At 43.0% G+C, this 18740-nt stretch overlaps 2 protein-coding genes across 3 annotated transcripts in view; both read left to right on the forward strand.

Annotated features, from left to right (window-relative positions):
* The window catches only part of rtf2 (replication termination factor 2), a 42959-nt gene extending 39628 nt beyond the window's left edge, over positions 1-3331 (forward strand). Inside the window, exon 9 of the mRNA XM_056606757.1 lies at positions 2299-3331. Coding sequence (XP_056462732.1) covers positions 2299-2531 — 233 coding nt within the window. The 3' untranslated portion in view covers positions 2532-3331. The remainder of the gene's footprint in view (positions 1-2298) is intronic.
* Positions 3332-7779: 4448 nt separating this feature from the next.
* Positions 7780-18267, forward strand: tfap2c (transcription factor AP-2 gamma (activating enhancer binding protein 2 gamma)). Of its 2 annotated transcripts, XM_056606755.1 has the most exons (8): positions 7780-8237; positions 8954-9412; positions 9636-9687; positions 10472-10543; positions 11627-11849; positions 14247-14365; positions 16070-16211; positions 16453-18267. In XM_056606755.1, the coding sequence occupies exons 1-8, from the start codon at positions 8190-8192 to the stop codon at positions 16745-16747; spliced, it is 1410 nt and encodes a 469-aa protein (XP_056462730.1). In that variant the 5' UTR covers positions 7780-8189; the 3' UTR covers positions 16748-18267. The 2 variants fall into 2 exon arrangements, with proteins under 2 accessions (XP_056462730.1, XP_056462731.1); XM_056606756.1 differs by lacking the exon at positions 10472-10543.
* The last annotated feature ends 473 nt before the right edge of the window (positions 18268-18740 follow it).

The following is an 18740-nucleotide window of genomic DNA, read 5'->3' on the forward strand; positions in this document are numbered from 1 at the left end:
CGTTGTCTGATTACAGTTTAATTCATTTTACACAATTTACCAGCTCTCGTTTTGACAAGTTGACTGGAACTACTTAGTGTCCATATATCAGGGATTAATGGACACCCTGTCAATCAGAATCTAATATTTCCCCAGACCATGCAGTGGCGCAGCGCCACAGAATCAACACTGAGCGCCACAAATTGATTCTGCTTTTTTTTTTTAAAGCAATTTTTAAATGTAAATATCGTTCCGTTCATTCATCTCCGCATAGCACTCTTTCTCCCTGTCATTCTCGTTCACACTCACACAGAGACAAGCACGCATACATGCCAATGGTGTGCGGGTACACTACCACTAATTGGATAAACCCGCGTATCATACATGCACACGCACTGACAGCGGATTCGCCCGCTCCTCCTCTCAACGCGCCTACAAAGGCAAACCCGAAGCAGCGGGATAGGTAAGGGATGATGTATAAAACGCCGGTCATTATCGGGAAAATTAGCCCCGACAGGGCGAACAGGACACCAACGCGCAGCAGAGGTTTCTTGCTTCGTCCTGAAGGGGCTTATTTTCGATGATGACCGGCGATGTTCTATACATTATCCCGGTTAGTGATTAGAGGCAGCAGAGAGAGAGGTCATGTTTCCCGAAGCTCCGCTAGGCATTGGAAAAAAAAAACTTAATTCATCATTCAGATTTACTTTATTTTATTTCATGATCATAATACTTAAAAATATATAGGTAGTTTGTTTCCGTCGTCCTCCATCGCAAAAGTGATCTTTGCCTTTATTTTCTATTTCATTACTAAAATGCCTTTTTAACTTCCCCTTTATTTTCTATTTTTACCAGAAAGATGCATGATCTGATACCAGAGAGAAAGGATAAGGGTTTGAGACCCAAGTTCTGTCTGGGTTAGAGTCCTAGAATCTGGGTTGGAGTCCCAGAGAAAGGACCAAGTTCGTTTAGGTCGGGTTGGAGTCCCAGAGAAAGGCCTGTGTTCTGTCTGGGTTAGAGTCCCGACGTCTGTCCGGGTTATGGCTGGTTCAGACTACACGATTTCAGCCTGATTTTGCACCGATTCGATCGTCGCAGACAAATTTGCGAGTCGTACACGATTTTGAAAGGTCGGCGATGAGTCGAGGTCTTGTAATGTCTGTGACATGCTTGCGATCTGCGATGTTTTCGTCTGCGACGTTCAAAAACCCCATGACGAAAAGTTTTTCATGCCAGAATTTTTTGGGTAATCGCATGACGTATCCATTGTTGACATGAGGGAATCCTACCCCCAGTTGCGTAAGGGAACCCCACGAACAGTTGGAGCTCACACGCAGTGTTTACCAACTGACTTCACTGCACTACGCTGAGTACACAGTAACTACTACAAAAACGAATACGATCAATAGCAAGAAGAAGAATGCTAATAAAGAAAACGAGAGAAAATGGAGCAACATAATGGAGACAACTTTGGTTGAAATGTGGCAGCAACGTCCCTGTATTTTCGACGTGTTCACAAAGGTAGGGTGAAAAGGGATACAGCCTGGCGAGAAATAGCCAACGCCCTTGACCCTTCCCGGTAAGTTTGGAGCCAACAGCTGTTGACGTGCTAATGGCTATCATAACCTATCATAAACCTCAAACCGCCAGCATAATGCCTAGTGCTAGGTACTCGGGATCCATTGTTGACGCTTTGTTGCTAGGCTATGTTGTTGCTGCGGGTGCTTTGTATCGCTCATGTCACGTGTAAGGCAACTACTGTGAAGAGTTGCTGCATTGAGCAGATATAAAAGCTACTGGAACCTTTGACAAAAATGTAAAAAGCATTTATGTCCGTTCTAAAGCTTCGATTTTCAAAATATCTTGTGATCGTAAATGTAAATGGACTGCATTTATATTGCGCTTTTTCTAACCATTGGCCACCCAAAGCGCTTTACAATATTGCCTCGCATTCACCATTCACGCACACATTCACACACCGACGGCGGAGTCAACCATGCAAGGCGACAGCCAGCTCGTCGGGAGTTAACAGTCGGGGTTAGGTTCCTTGCTCAAGGACACCTCGACACTCAGCTAGGAGGAGCCGGGGATCGAACCAACAACCTTCAGGTTACCAGCCAACCCGCTCTACCTCTTGATTACTAATAGCAAACACCAAAACATTCCCACATGTGTTTCATTGGGCCGTGTGCATTTTATAGCATTCAGTTTCACAGATACAAACAACGGATCAAAATAAACAAACCTGCTTTGTTCCACTTGTTAGTCGAACCTTGAAGGCAAGGTAGAAGGAGACCTAACCAATGGCGTTATTCACAGCCCCTGTTCCTGCCCCTGTTCCGGCGCCAGAGGTGGCGGGGCCCTCTGTATCCAGCGGCTCCTCCATCGCCAAGGGGGCCAAAGCCGCCGCGGCCTCCATCTCCAAGAGGTCCTACCAGGAGATGGGCGAGAAGTCTGAGGTCTTCAAGTCTCTCTTCACTACTCACACCTCCGCCAAGCGAACCAAGGACCAGACCTCCAACTGGGTCACCCACACGCCCTATCACTTCTAGGGGTCTCCACACCTGGAGGGAAGAACAACGCAAACAAATACAGAGGGTTTCTCTTGGCTTTTTATGGGATTCTTTTGTTTTTATTCCCATCTCTCTCTCTCTCTCGCTCTCGCTCGCTCTCTCTCTCTCTCTCGCTCTCGCTCTCGCTCTCTCTGAGGTGTCTTCTGACCCTTGAGGCTATATAGGGACATGATCCAAGTATTCCTTGTAGACACTTTGCTCTTTGTTTACAATGTATGCCCACTTTGTTAATCAGTCCCTCAGCTGTCTTATTACCGTCCATGGTTGAATCCCTGGGATATTTCATGTTGTAACGGCAAAGGCCCATTGAGAGTTGAGGCTTGAGAGTGATGTGGATGTTGGTGTTCATGTATATATATAAATAGACAAACGTATACATACACAAAGTACTCTGCTGTGACCTGGTCAGTTACTGACTGCTATTGGAGGAGGGTAGTCGGCTCCCCCTAAAGTCTCCTATTCATCTTTATTTTTATTTTTTAATTGGTTTTACTGCTTTCAAATTATTCCCTTAATACAAAAACATAAGACTGGTCACCTACCATGGCAGGTTAAATTTTTTTAATTTCATATCCAAATGTCATATTTTAATGAGGAATTGCAGTGTTTGATTTGAGGTTTACTTTTGAGTATTTAAAATTGTCATAACATCTTTTGTGATGCCATGTTGGTTCTATGTATCTGTATACATATGGGATTTTTCTGTTTTCAATCTCTAAATTTCAGATGTACCAAGTCAAACAAAATAAATAGGCTGCTTTTCAGAAATTATTATTGGAGTTTCTTTATCCTTATTTCATGACTGTTTCATTCATCTGCTCTGTCACAGGGAAAATACACAATCCATAGCGGTTACAATTGCTGTTGTAGGAAAATTAACCATTAGTTACTTGATGTACCTTGTGTACATCAAGTACAGCCAGATGTACCCAAGTTTAGAAAATAGCCTGCTGAATTGTGCCAACAAATAAGAAAACCAAGCTTGCAAGCCTATATGCCAAGCCCCCCTGGCGCTGGTGTTCCGGGTTTTGATTAAGAGTATTTATTTGGCAGTCTCTAGGTTTAGATGTGTAGCAGGACATGATCCACCCACTCTCCACATCTGGCTCCAAGGGAAAGAAACGTGCACTTCTGGCTGATAGCCACAGAACTATTAATGAAGTCCTCACACCGCTTTAACAATGACTGTGTGGGCGCTCTTTGTTTAGGAGGGGATGGCAGCTTCTATATGAGGTTAAAATAATTGAATTAACTAGATATTCTTAACAAATGTGGATATACACAAACATGACAGGATAGATGCGTGAGACAATGTTTTTTGTTATTTATGTCGCAATGTCTAGTTTACTTTACTTTCGTATTTTTGAGACATATTTAGGCTATATAAATACACCTTTAGCGTGGATATGCCGATATAATAAAGGCTATCATTTATTTATTCAGCCAGAAGGTGGCAGCAGAGACGATCTCGCTGCAGAGCACAGCTCTGTTACACATTAAATGAAAGTTACACCATAAATAATCCAATCAACATGGCTTAAGAAAATTATCATGTTTTTTTCCATCCAGTTAATTTTTACCTTTTATCATTCGGTGTGTTGAAATGCTACATTTGTGCAAGATATGTATTATTGTATATATTCCATAAAAACGTGCATGACTTTCTAAAACGTAATGCAAGAAGCCGTAGAACTAGGCCACTAGACACAAGGTGCATTTTCAAGACGCATAGGCTTTCAGCGACAAAGTAAGTTAAATGAGTGAGTCTCCTTATTGGCCGAGCGAGGTCCTTTAAGGATCATCAACGCTCTGGCGCAGCTATGTTCATTAGCATAGAGCACGGGGGGGGGGGGGGCATGTCGTTATAGGCCCATGTCGTCAGTATAGGCCCATAACGTTATAGGCCTAGGCATATTCCATTTGCGGGAAAAACACTATGTCTTTTTAAAAGTCGTTTCATGAGTGATCACCTCTTCACTGGAGCACAGGACGGGAACACCACAGAGCCTTATGAGCCCTTCAGATCAAACCTGTCTTCAGCAGATTATTCTCACGGCCAGGTGGTTTTGGAATAACTCGCATCGAATTAGTCCGCTTCATTAGGCCTAAAAACTCCGAATGACTGGAATTCATATACCGTTTTTTTTTTATTTATTATGGAAACGAAACCATCGGGTTATTCAACGAAAAATATGACCAGGCCACATTGGGTGCTATTCTGTAAATGCTTATTCGAGGTGAGGTGAAGAGGCCTATTTAAAAGAATCATTCACAGGCCTATGATGCGGTTTATGTCAGCTGGTCTGGTCATCAAAGCTCTTTAGTTATCGAAGTTAGCTCAGGGATTTATTTATTTATATTTGTATGGGGGGAATAATGGGAGACTAGTGCAAGTACTGGAGAGTTTGGATGGTAATACATACAATTTAGCATATTCAACCTAATAAAAATACAGTCATTACACGTTGAAATGTAAAACAATTAAAACCCTTGTTCAACAAATTGGAAAAGGTCATTGGATGACCCTATTCTCATCATGCTTTGAGGCCTTGATCTTAAACATCAAAGCGATTGTCTAAATAAAAGCATGTTATTCCTCTAATGTATACCTATCTGAAATGTCAGCCTATAGGCTATATTAGGCTGAAACGATGTAATCCCCTCTTTCTTGTAACCTATGTGCACGTGGTCTGTAGGCCTACATGTCATTAGGAATTCGGGAAAGATGTTCCGAATTGAGGCTACGTTACATTTTCACAAATGTATAAAAGTGAGGCAAGATTTTCAGACGAATAGCCAAGAAACTTTGATGTGTTCATTAGTTTGAGCTTAAGTAGGCCTATTTGGGAGATCAGATAACAACAGTCCTTTAAGTCCTATCTCGGGTGACTTCTGGGATTCTCCTGGTCCGCCCGGGGCTCTGCAGCTCTTAGAGGGTGGGATTACTGCACCTTGTGCTGCTTCTTCCCTTATTGCGAAGAATGTTTCGGCTTGTTAAATGCTCACGTCATTCTGTAACCTAAATATCTCTTCCAAGAAAACCATATATTAGTTCAAATTAATCAAACTGATCTCCGCCTATGATCCCTTAAAATAAATATGTGAGAGTAACAAATCATAGAAAAAATGGTGTCCGTTTGTTTATTTCAATAAAAATATACATAATATAAATGTCAGACATATAGCACTTTTTATTTTTTGTCGAAAACTTTTCAAAAGTTGCCCATACAGGACCCTAGCCTATTAGTGTATTTTCTTATTTTAATGAGGTGGGGTGGGTAGGCCTCTCACATTGTAGGCTACTATAGGACTCCTTTGACGTCTCAGGTATGGGCCCTATGATGCACGCCAGGGCGCATGCGCGCCGTGTAGCCACCAGGTGAAGGGAGCGTCGACCTCAAGACTCCACAGTTTGCACTCGTTCGTTGCGCCGCGCTGGATTTACTGCAGCAGCAGCCTTTCACATGTCTTTACTGGAGCGGATTGACTGGAGGGTGAGTTCGTTTGTTCTTCCCACGTTTCAATGTAGCCTAATATAAGTGTAACGATTGCCTTGCATGCTATTATCTAACGCCTCCGAAACATTATTTATTAATCACATAATCTATCGATCGTCGGGGATCAATACGAACGCTGGCGACAGTCACTTATAAATTGCTCAAACATTGCCGAAAAACTACAAAACTATTAAATATTCGGCCAAAACTACAGAATAGGCCTTCTTATAAATCAGCTTTAACTATAATTTTCTTAGTAAAGCACATTCTCCATTATTTTAGCACGAAATTAAAAGTGAATGCAGCGCAGCACAGTGGTTAAGTTTAAGTCTAGTCCTATTTCTTCAACTTATTGATTGGTTCTTAAATTGATTGCATTGTATTATTGGTTATTTGACGCTTTAGCTGACCCAACATTAAGATCACATCTTTTTTTCTTCATTCGACCTGGCATGTCACCGTTTCATTTGAAACACCAGTTAAACGAAACGCCACTGCCCTTGATTGTCATTGAAGTGACACAAAGCGTTATTCCTCAGCTCTGTTAGAAATATAAATACGCGGCCAAGCGTGCCTAACCTGCTCTACATCCCGGGCCCCTGTGCCATCCCAACCTAAAAGATTATTTAATCAGCCAGCGTTTGTTTCTGCTTCAACTCACACCATGGCAAGGACGCGCATCCTGCTCTAATCCAGTGCGTCTGTTCGTTGCAGGGTATGCATTAGGAAGTCGAACTCTTGTTTCTATCCAGCGGAGCCCCAGATCTTTGCTTGATGCAACAGGCTGCTCTGTCCTCCAGTACCGCAGCCCGCTCTCTAACGCAAACGTTCAGAAATCAGGGCCTGTACAGTCAGAAGTCAGGGCCTGTACAGTCAGAAGCCAGGTTCTTTATATTCAGGCGCCAGGGCCACATACAGGCCATTCAGTGAGATATTGCAATCCGATGATTTACAAATCTACTTTAGGAAGACGGTTTGTATTTTTCTTCATGAGGAGGAATCTCCCTAAAATACACTTCGGCAGGCAGTTTGCAAATCTTACATATAATAGGCCTAGGCTATATAAACCAATGATGTAGGCTATTTATTATTTTTGCTTTAATGTAAAATTCAGCCGGTAGATATTTTTTACTTTATTTTTGGTTTTGCTACACCTCTGATGCCATGCATATCAACGCTATAGCCTGCTTTAAAACGTTGTAAAACCAACCAAAAATGTTAGGCCTCATAAAGCCTGATGGGGAAGTGATGTTTAAGTGAGAGAGAATAGCGAGAGAGAGAGAGAGCGAGAGAGAGTGAACTTTTTTACATTATTTACACAAAATAAGGCTTTTTTGACATTCTCCGTAGAAAAAGTCTATACGATTGATAACATAATAATAATAATAATAATAATAATAATAATAATAATAATAATAAACCATTGTGATAATAATACCAATCTTTAAAATAATAATAAGAGTAGGATACAAATTCCCAATAATAACTGCTATTCCCCCACTTTTACGACAGCATGCCTTTATGTTTCCCTGTCTCCACTCATGATAAATACATGCGTCGACTCTCGCGCTCCGACGTGCAGGCGGACAGGCCGTTTATTGGCCCGCTCGTCAGGCGATAACCAATCGACACGGTTTTTCATTTTCATTTTTCAATGACATCATCACAGAGTGGTGACGCCCCCATAAATATACCTACAGTAGGAGCCTCTGCCCACGCTGCACCAGGGCTCACAGAGTACATGGAGGACTTGGAGTCTTGATCGTCGGACTGAACATCACGACTTTGTCCGAAAGAGGGAGTCGAGCTTCTTATATGGGGACGCCTGAACCTCGTAGCCAGTACACGACCACGTCTACCTTATCGGGTGGAGATACTGGGCTCACACAGCAACTCTTTTACTCTCCTAGTTCCTGAGCAGACCTATGTCTGTAAGCTGCCTGAACAGACGACCAGTTTCGGACGTCCCGTCAGTCATTGTTCCTCTTCAATCACTGAAAACGATCCGTATACCAGAGTGTGTTTTCATGATTTCCAGGAAGCGTTTCGTTGGGCTCTTGGATTAACTCGCTGACATATATTTTTTAAATAGGCCTACTTTTTGTTCCGCTGAGGTCTTTTTTTTTTTCTGTCAGTAACAATGTTGTGGAAGCTGGCAGACAACGTGAAATATGAGGATGACTGCGAGGTAGGTTTGGATGGTGGGAATGAGAAATGTACGTCTTACTGAATGACATGATGTAACAACCGCTCAAAACCAGAAGCATTGATTCGCCTTCGTCTCATACGAAGAATGTGTTTGGGAATTAGCTAAGGCAAGGCAACTTTATTTATATAGCACTATGTTGGCCCTATTAGGCCAAAATAGTTGAAATAATATAAATCCACCGTTTATAATGTGGAGTTGTGGAGAAGAGAGCCTGCAAGGATTTGACAGCGCTAAAAATCAAACTGCAATTGAAGGAGATATGGCCTCTCTGTCATGTGTCCACAGACAGTAAGGAACAGAACCAGGTCTACTTTAGCTTTTTAATTCAGGACCAACATCAATTATTTAATTATTATTATTATTATTATTATGATTATCAATAATAATAGTAACAATTATTATCATAATAAAATCCATAATAATTACCATAATATAATTCATAATAATTACAATAATAATGATAATAATAACTATATAGATATTATTATTAATATTAATAATAACAATCATAATAGGCTACTTTAGGCATTTATTCAATTAGATTAATTTAAAAAGTTTCGGCCTATTTTGTCAATATTTGTGCCTGTTAAGAACAGGGGTCCGATTTTAAAGTTGCTGCAGGTTAGTGCCAGCCATGTCGTCGACATATTTGAAGTAGGCCTACTTTTTATCAAACATTCTTCCTCTTGTTTCAGGAAAGACACGATGGCAGCAGCAACGGCAACCCGAGGCTGCCCCACCTGCCAGCCGTCAGTCAGCACCTGTACAGCCCGTCCCCCTCACTCTCACACTCGGCTGGCTCAGACTTTCAGCCCCCGTATTTCCCACCGCCCTACCAGCCCATCTCATACCCACAATCCAGCGACCCTTATTCTCACATCGACCCGTTCAACATCAACTCCATACACCAGTCCCAGTCGTCGAACCAGCAGCAGTCGTGGCCCGGTCGTCAGAGTCAGGAGGGCCTGGGAGCGCATCCCCGGAGCGGTCTGGCCAGTCAGATACTGGGCCTGGAAGGCGGTTCCTCGGGGATCAGGAGAGAAGGTTTCCGACGGCCGGAGTTGCTGCCTGCACACGTACACAACCTGGATTCTTCGGTGATTGGCGATAACATGGGGATGCACGAAATGGGCCATGGGCTAGATGATGTCCAGGTAAGCTATTTTAAAAATAAAATGTAGTAAAGTGACGTAGTGATAGAGGAAAGCGACGTAGTAGGCCTAAATACAAATATATAAATGTTGTGTATGCATAGATCTATATGTTATAAATATATTATTATTATAAGTAAAATGTTGTCTTAACTAATAATATTTAACAGTTATTGTGATTTTTACGATTAATTCCAAAATCATACTTGTGTTTTGTTTTAATCAGCATGTAGATGACCACAGTATTATAATGGCAGACCAGACAGTAATTAAAAAAGGTGAGTTAATTTCTATGATTACATTTACTAAACTTCCAAACATGTATGTGTTTTGGGAAATTACCAGGAGGTTTATGTACACTTGATTATCTCTCAATGAGTAACAGAAACGGACAATGTATTGCAAGGATAATAACACAATAACAATACTTCCACAATCTATAACTAAAGATCTTGATTAGTATTTGTATCGTGGCGGGTCGGAACCTCCAGTCGGAGAGGAAGACAGCAGCATTGGTATATAGCTATCTGTGCTCACACTGCACAATGCTAATCCTCACAGCCACTAGTTGCACTTTAACTAAGCTCAGCTTGATCCGGAGTCTATGCCAAAGGTGTTTGAAAGGAAAGGCCCGTTCTGACAACATCTTGATCTTGAATGTGGAGCAAACTCGCTGCACTGACTCTATGAATACAAGGGGGAAAAGCCTTGGCTAATCCTAAAGTCGGCCGAGATGGCCATTTTGTAGCTGAAACCTGGAAGCATGGCTTGCAACGTTGCAAAACCAGCTTCTGGCGGGGTGTGGCATTGGGCTGTGCATGTCATGGACTACTCAACACTCCCGTCACGACATGAACTAAACTGGGCTGGAGGAATATTTGCTGTGAATGTCTTGTCATTAAAACTACAAATATGAAACGTCCATAAGAAAACTTGAGATGACGAGATAGATGTAGACGTAGATTGATAGATGTATGATCATGGATAGACGACGGGTTTGTTGTGGGACACATCAACTGCTTGCTCATCTCATTTGCCTTGCTTGCGTGATTTTTGTCTCAGTATTAGGCTTGCGAGGGGGCAGGAACCTCGATCGCTTACAGAGGACATATTATCAGGGGGGCATTCTCGCGGGTGAGGACCAAGACAGCTGCTGTTGTTCTAGTGTGCGCTGTTGTTGTTTGTTTGTGAAGTGATCTTGTCGGTGTATGGTTAGAGTTTACACACACACACACACACACACACACACACACACACACACACACACACACACACACACACACACACACACACACACACACACACACACACACACACACACACACACGCACACACACATATGCACACACACACACACACACACACACACACACACCACACACACCACACACACACACACACACACACACACACACACACACACACACACACACACACACACACACACACACACACACACACACGTATATGTGAGCATGCATGCACCAACATACACACACAGACACTGGGATCTGAAAAGTAGGGTTGAATGACTGAATACATAAATGGCCTACAGATCAGGTGAAGATAAAAAAGCATGGTTTTGTGCGGTTGATTAGATAAGGGCGACTTTTGTGTGTGTGTGTGTGTGTGTGTGTGTGTGTGTGTGTGTGGTGTGTGTGTGTGTGTGCATGTATATGCGTGTGTGCAAGTGAGTTTGTGTGTGTGTGTGTGTGTGTTTGTGTGTGTGTCTGTGTCTTCGTCGTGTGTGATTGAGTGTATGCTTGTGTGTAACGATGGAATTAAGCTCTTCAAACATTAGGAGTTCTTTGCTTGAAAACCATAAATCTCCAAAAGATTGATGGACCCAGTTTTTCCAATGCAGGACTCATTTGTGTTTTAAAGAAACACAGATGCAGCAGTCGATATAACTACTATTTCTACAAAATCAACAACACTTTTAATGTTAGAATTATGCAGCAAATACCAATGTAAACACCAATGGACAAAATGGAAACAGAAACTTTCCTGGTCAGGCTATTTTAATTAACAAAAAACACGTTCCTCTTCACGCTGCATTCCCCATCGCCGGAACTACGATCCATTACTTACTTAACTTGCTTCACAGTTAGAAATAAAGTCAGTAATATATATATATAACTAATAGAACTGCTCCCTTCTCAAGGGAACCGTGGGGAAGTCAAGCACCTAAACGCCTTTGTTGGTCCATCTCTCTAGGTCCCGTTGCTCTGCCCAAAGGCAACGCGCTGGGCCTGCCCTTCCAGAAGGACACCCTGCTGGGCATGGTGTCCAACCCCACCGAGGTGTTCTGCTCCGTGCCCGGCCGCCTCTCCCTGCTCAGCTCCACCTCCAAGTACAAGGTGACCGTGGCCGAGGTGCAGCGCCGCCTCTCGCCCCCAGAGTGCCTCAACGCCTCGCTGCTCGGGGGAGTCCTGCGCAGGTCAGAGTTCAAACTCACTGTCTCACTCACTGACTCATGTGTTGTTGTTGGAATTGCTGTTGTTGTTGTTGTTGTGGCTGAGATGAGCCATTCAGCCCACCGTCCTTGGAGAGAATCATCTCAGCCATTCGTTCATCGTGTCCTTTCCCTCGAATGGAAACACGTTGGGAACAAATGTTCTAAAAAACATGTTTTCTTTCTCTTGACCAACCTCGTTGGTTTGATGTTGTTGTATAAATATTTGGTTGTAATGACAATGATTGTTCTGTAGTTGTAGATACAGATTGACTAAAGTAATAATGGCAAATACTGGTTCGGTAATTTGAAGGAACATTGCTAGCAACAACAGCTTTGCTAAGAAGTGTTGTTTAGTTACTGTTAATGGTAAATTAATAGTCCAAATTGGAGTTAAACTCTGTTATATTAGGGATCAGATCTAAATGATGAGTAAAAAAATTATTTTGCTGTTCTGTACACTTTATTTCAATGTAGTTGGGGAAAATTATTTTTTCACTTAAAGCATAGTGTAGCTTATCTTCTCTGGCTCATCACTTTTGTCTGTGGCGGTTCGCAACGTACTTTTGTATGTTCTGCAATTTTGTCTCTCCTTGTATTCTTTTGGGATGGCTTGTTTACATCAAAGCAGCGCTGCATCAAGCCGGGGAGGGCTTTTTCTGCTGTGTACTTTCATTCTGTTTTTGTGTCGGGTGAGGCTGGCCCGTCCTCACGGGGGGTTCAGAGGTTCTTATTGTGCTGGGAGTGCAGGTTTGACACTTCCCATGTGTTTCCTTCTGAAAAATCTGTAAAAAATAGTGACACGCACATGAGCACACACACGCAGACACAGACACACACACACACACTGACACAAATCGGGGTAGTTTTAATGTAGGTCATCGCAGTGGGCTGTGTGGGTAGCAGAGAGGGGGGAAAGAGAAAAGGGTGTTTGTGTGTGTGTGTGTGTGTGTGTGTGTGTGTGTGTGTTTTGGCTCCCCCAGAAGATGCTCCCTCTGTCCCCCACCACGACGATAGTGGGGGGGGGTCGGGGGTTAGCGGTGTCAGTCATGCGGAAAACAAAATAAGTAATGGCAAGAAGGGATTTCCAGTGTTCCAGTATGTGCACGCGCAATCATGTGTGTGTGTGGCTGTGCGTGTGTGTGGCTGTGTGTGTGTGTGGCTGGCTGTGCGTGTCTGTGTGTGTCAGCGGCGAAGAGTTTGTTTGCATTAGATTTATATGGTTTCTTAAATGATGCAAGTTCCTTCAGGGCTGAAGGCTCTGGGCGAGGCTCTGCCCCAGTGATTCTAAGCACAATACACGCAGGAGATTGGACTGATGGCTGGGAGTGGTAGTGACTCCCTTTATCTCTTTATCTCTCTGCCAGAAACTGCACTGACAAACTGTTTGTGTATCTATCTATCTATCTTTGTATTTTTTTTTAATAATCAATCTGTCTTTCTGTCTTTCTATCTATGTGTCTGACTGTCAGTCTATTTGTCCGTCCTATTGTGTGTCTATTTGCCTGTCTGTCTGTAGCACTTTATAATAACTGTGCAGCAGTAAGAAACTTTTAGTAAATAGTGAATTTATCATTAATAAAGCCTTAAGATGATTATTTAAAAACGATTTACAATGTGTTAATAAAAACAGACTTTGTAAACAATTAATAAGGCTGCAATTCAGATTTGTTCAGGTAGTAAGAAAGCATTTGGAAAGTTTTTTAGTCCTAAATTGAGGATTATCTATGACTTACTTCTTGTTACTACTTTTTATATCTGGTAATGCTGCAATGGTACCTGACGCAGTTCCAGTTTTTAAATCATGATATACTTAGTGAGGCACCTCACTTTAATTGAGCTTCCACAAAAGTCTTACATGATGCTTTCTAAGTACCTCAATTGATCAATTCCCCCGTTACATGTGAATTATAAATGCTTCGTAAGGTACGGATAATCCTCACTTGAGGTTACCTCACACAAAAGTAGTTAACTAATGCTTTCTAACTCTGTGAACAAATCATGAATGGCAGCATTTTCAAGTGTTTGTTAAGCATTATTATGTAAAACCTCCTAAATAATGTGTTAAACATCAGATTACACTTTAAAAGCAAACTTATGAACGATTATCTCATTACCTGAATAATATTTTTTTTAACGCTCATGAAATGCTTCCGACTGAGTATTAACGTATGAACAATGCTTTGTAAATAATAAAAGCTTAAAAGTTGCAGTTATTCTCCAATGCTACCCCTCTGTCTGTCCATCTGTCTGCCTGTCCGTCTGTCTGTCCATCTATCCGTCTCTGTCCATCTTATAATGACTAGCTCTCTGTAATAAAAATCAATCATTATCAATCACTGAACAACATGTTGTCTTCCTCCTCTTCTTCCATCTCTGCAGGGCCAAGTCAAAGAACGGAGGGCGTTCTCTGAGGGAGAAGCTGGACAAGATTGGCCTCAACCTGCCAGCCGGCCGGAGGAAAGCAGCCAACGTGACCCTGCTCACCGCGCTAGTCGAAGGTACGGGGACCAGCGCTTGAATGCTGCCCGCTGCACTGTTGTTGAACTGGGCGAACATCACGTGTGCAGGGACCTTTTATTATTTTCCGTTGCATGATTCACACTTAAAAGTGCATCGGGACTGGGCTTTAAGTTCCTTTGGTATCAGCTGTATCCATGGAGATTCCCGTGAGTCACGTTGTTTTGAGTCACGGTGGATCGGGCTGCACTTTGAAGGCGTGGTGCTGGGTGCTTCTTGTCTTTGACTATCGAAGACAGCGCTTGCATAACCGCGTGTGACTCGCTGTGGGGCGTTCTGCTTTATTCTACTCTGCGGAAGGCCTACCAGGAGGAAGAGCTTAGAGCAAATAACGTTTTTTGCTTAGCAACGATGCCAAGTTTTGAACATGAACATTTCAGGGTAATACAGCCTACCTGAGAAGTGGGGAGTGAGGAGTGTGTGAGTCACTTGATTAAAAAGGGCCTCAAATTTGACACAAATTTGTCCCGGGTTGTTCGTACAGTACAGCACAATACAGCGGGGATGTTTGACGTAACACCACGTCTGTGATGTTCCCAACAACGGGGGAAGCTTCGTCGCAGCTCCACTGCACATCGGCTCGGTGGTAATATCACTTTAATCACAGCCACCTGCCCTCGGGCTCAACATGAATATTCCCTCTTCCCCTATGCATGTCTAATCTTCATAGAACGGACCGATGGTTCTGAGCAGGAGAATGACTCGGGGCCCATATTATTTAGAGACCTTTAAAGCTGTATTAAGGCTTGTTATCTGGCGTAGGACTTGGCCGAGAGGCTGCGCTGACCTTAAAGCTTGTGCGGCTGCAGTCCAGCCAGTGATGCACACACGTCCATCAATACGCCATGCAGATGCCGAGGGCAGCCTTTGCATTTATTCGCATAAGCCTATTATGACCGTGCAAGTGAAGTCGCACCACAGCTTGTTGGGGGGAGAGGGGGGGCGGGGGGGGGGATACATATTCATCTCACAAGCAGCAGCCCCCCCCCCCCCCCCCCCGCCCCCTCCCAACCAACCACCACTCTCCCTTGAGCTAGAGTGTTGAGAACAGCTGATTAAAGTGTGTTGCTCAACTGCTTCTCTTGATGTGCATGAATGCCGCCTTATGAATGTGTGCTTGTGTGTTTGTGGTTGGTTGTGTGTGAGTTTGGTATGTGTGCGTGCGTGCGTTTGTCTGGTGTGTGTGTGTGTGTGTGTGTGTGTGTGTGTGTGTGTGTGTGTGTGTGTGTGTGTGTGTGTGTGTTGTGTGTGTGTGTGTGTGTGTGTGTGTGTGTGTGTGTGTGTGTGTGTGTAGGGGTTGGTGTGTGCATTTGGGTGGACATCAAAATAGCCTTGCTATGTACTGTTGTACTGCACCCAAATGAATGACATCGGTATTTTGTCTGCGTTGTTGGCACTTGGCTCTCCTCTTAATAGCTTATGGTCTGGTTCTGTATAATTACTCTCAGTTTATTCATGTGTTCATTCATTAATTCAGTCACACATCCGGTCATATGTAGTCTTCTTAATTATTTTTTTCCGGTATCAGCTGTGGTTTCCCACAAGTTTCCTTCACAGTGCAGAACTCACTGTTGATCTAGAAACAATTGAGCTTGCAGAAGTACATTTATCTTTTCTTAGCTTCGTTTTATCTCTCTGTGTTTGAACGCATTTCCTCAATTCTCATCTGTCCTTTTTTTCATTAGGTGAAGCTGTTCATCTCGCAAGAGACTTTGGATACGTGTGTGAGACGGAGTTCCCGGCAAAGGCCATAGCTGATTATCTGGGCAGACCTCATGTGGAGCGTAACGAAGTCAACTCTCGCAAAAACATGCTCCTCGCAGCCAAGTAAGTTTCCAGCTCTCAGTAACTCTACAAACGAAATGCCTGCATCTTTTGCTTATAGCAACAAAAAAGTATATAATGATCACAATAATCAAGCAAACATGCAGATTGATATGCTTTGGAGTCATCTGCATATTCAATCCACCTTCTAAGTATTGTTTTGTGAACGTTTTTTGGTTTCATGATTTTAAAACCCAGTTTGCGTCTCAGCCTCATACTGTGCTGTTTTGACCCCCTCTCTCAGGCAGATCTGCAAGGAGTTCACCGACCTGCTGACCCAAGACCGCTCACCCCTCGGCAACTCTCGGCCGGCCCCTATCCTGGAGCCGGGCATCCAGGGCTGCCTGACCCACTTCAGCCTCATCACCCATGGCTTCGGCTCGCCCGCCATCTGCGCCGCCATGACCTCGCTGCAGAACTACCTGAACGAGGCCCTGAAGCAGGTGGACAAGATGTACCTGAGCTCCGGCAGCGACACCCAGGGATCCTCCGACAGCGGCGGCAAATCCACCGACAAAATGGAGAAGCACAGGAAATGAGAGAACCTCCAGGCAAAGAGAATCTCCCTCTCTCTCCCTCTCTCTCCCTCTCTCTCTTTCTCTCTGTCTCTCGCTGTCTTGCCCCCAGAAAAAAAGAAATAAGAGGAGATTAAATCGACTCTTACCTAATACTTTCTTGGTCCCTGCCCTGTCTGGACGATTGAAAACAAAAAAATAACATGTTCCCCGTATAGTATTGTTTTTGGGTTGGTCCTTTTTTTGTGGTTTTATGAAAACTGCTTTTTTACTTTTGATGTATTGGAGTATTGGAGTGTCATCCTTTTGAGTTCACGCTGTGTTCAAACCGAGTCATTTTAGTGAGGCGACTGGTGCTGAACGGTTCGCGGACTTCCTGCTTCCTGTTTAGAGTTTAAACCAACCCAAACCACCATAAAAAGAAAAACTAAAAAGATACACAGACTTTACACATCCAAGGAAAGAGGAAAACAGTGGCTGTGCGGCCGGGACACTGACGCCACAGACCTAAGAACGGGGTTATGCTGACCAAAGGAGGGAGAAAAAAGAGAGAGAGAGAGAGAGAGAGAGAGAGAGAATGCAGACTTTGTCGTTGTCTTTCTTCTCCCTAGAGGAAACCATTTCTTTTGAGGAGTCACCATGTCGGCCATGTCTGTGAATTCCTCTATGCATCCCCCCAGTCTCCCCCTTCTCCCCCCCGTCTCCCACCACTGCTCACCCTGTCTGGAGGCAAATCCACTGATTTCCTGTGTGTCTTCCGCAGTGGTCGGATCCCACTGGATTTTCAAAAAAGACTCCTTTTATATGGGAAAAAACCAGAGATGAAAATCTGATTAGTTTTTGCTCTTTTTTTTTTCCTTAAAAAAATACAAAGACTCTGAAACGGGTCCAGTGTTATTGTGAGTCGTCATTGGGAGTCCGCTCGGATATCGCTTTTGTAGGCTTTAATAAAAGTTATGGAGTTAATGACATGTTCGTCTGCCTCTTACTGTCGGTCATGGTATGAATTAAGGAGCAAAGAATGTGAGCCCTTTCAGTGTTTATTTGATTTCTAAAGCATAGCAATACTTTTATTTTTACTTAATCATGAAACCACTTTGTAAGACTGCATAGACGTTGGGTGTGCTACCATGTTAGGTATCCCTTAGTACTGAACACTTCCATGTTGTATATCCAACAACCACAAGCCAATTCAATCCTTCCAGCATGTATGTTGTGAGAATGTTTGTGTAAATGTAAATATTCCTTTCTTTTGGAAAAAAAAAGTGTTTTTAATTCAATATTGAAAAACAAACATAGGATTTTATCCATTGTCTTTCCTGAATGTAAATACTTTCTAATTTATGTTGTAATTTAATGGGTTGTGTAAATACTGGTTTCATTTGGGTGTCTGGCTTCACTTTTTATGATGTGTTCAACTTTTATAAATGGGTTAGTTTTTTATCACGTCAAGATTAGAAAGTGGGTATTATATGCTTTTTTGAAAATGTGTAAGAAAAAAAACATTTTAAATATAACAGGAAAAAAAACGAATAAAAGACCCAACCCTGATTGTGTGATTCTGGGAATTTGTGAATTTGTTTTACACCCATACACACGTGCAGACACGCACACCACCCCCACACACACACCAGCCCACACACACCCACACAAAGACACACACACATACATATAAACCACGCACACACACACACACACACACACACACACACACACACACACACACACACACACACACACACACACACACACACACACACACACACACACACGCATGAACACATCCAGATTATCGTGCATTACCCTTCCCTTTGATATTGGCTTGGAGAAGAGCTGTGTAATCCTTTTGTTAGCAGCGCTTCACAGATGACCATCATGTGTTGGAAGATCTTCCTATTAATACCAGGCGTGGAAACAGTGGCCTCCATTATCTGCTCTTTCTTCAGCTGAGAGGCCAAAAACGGGTCAAGTGATTTGAGCGATGCCGCTGAGTTGCAAACAAAAGCAAAGAAAAATA

The sequence above is a fragment of the Gadus chalcogrammus genome, chromosome 13 (assembly GCF_026213295.1).
Source record: "Gadus chalcogrammus isolate NIFS_2021 chromosome 13, NIFS_Gcha_1.0, whole genome shotgun sequence".
Lineage (NCBI taxonomy): Eukaryota > Metazoa > Chordata > Actinopteri > Gadiformes > Gadidae > Gadus > Gadus chalcogrammus.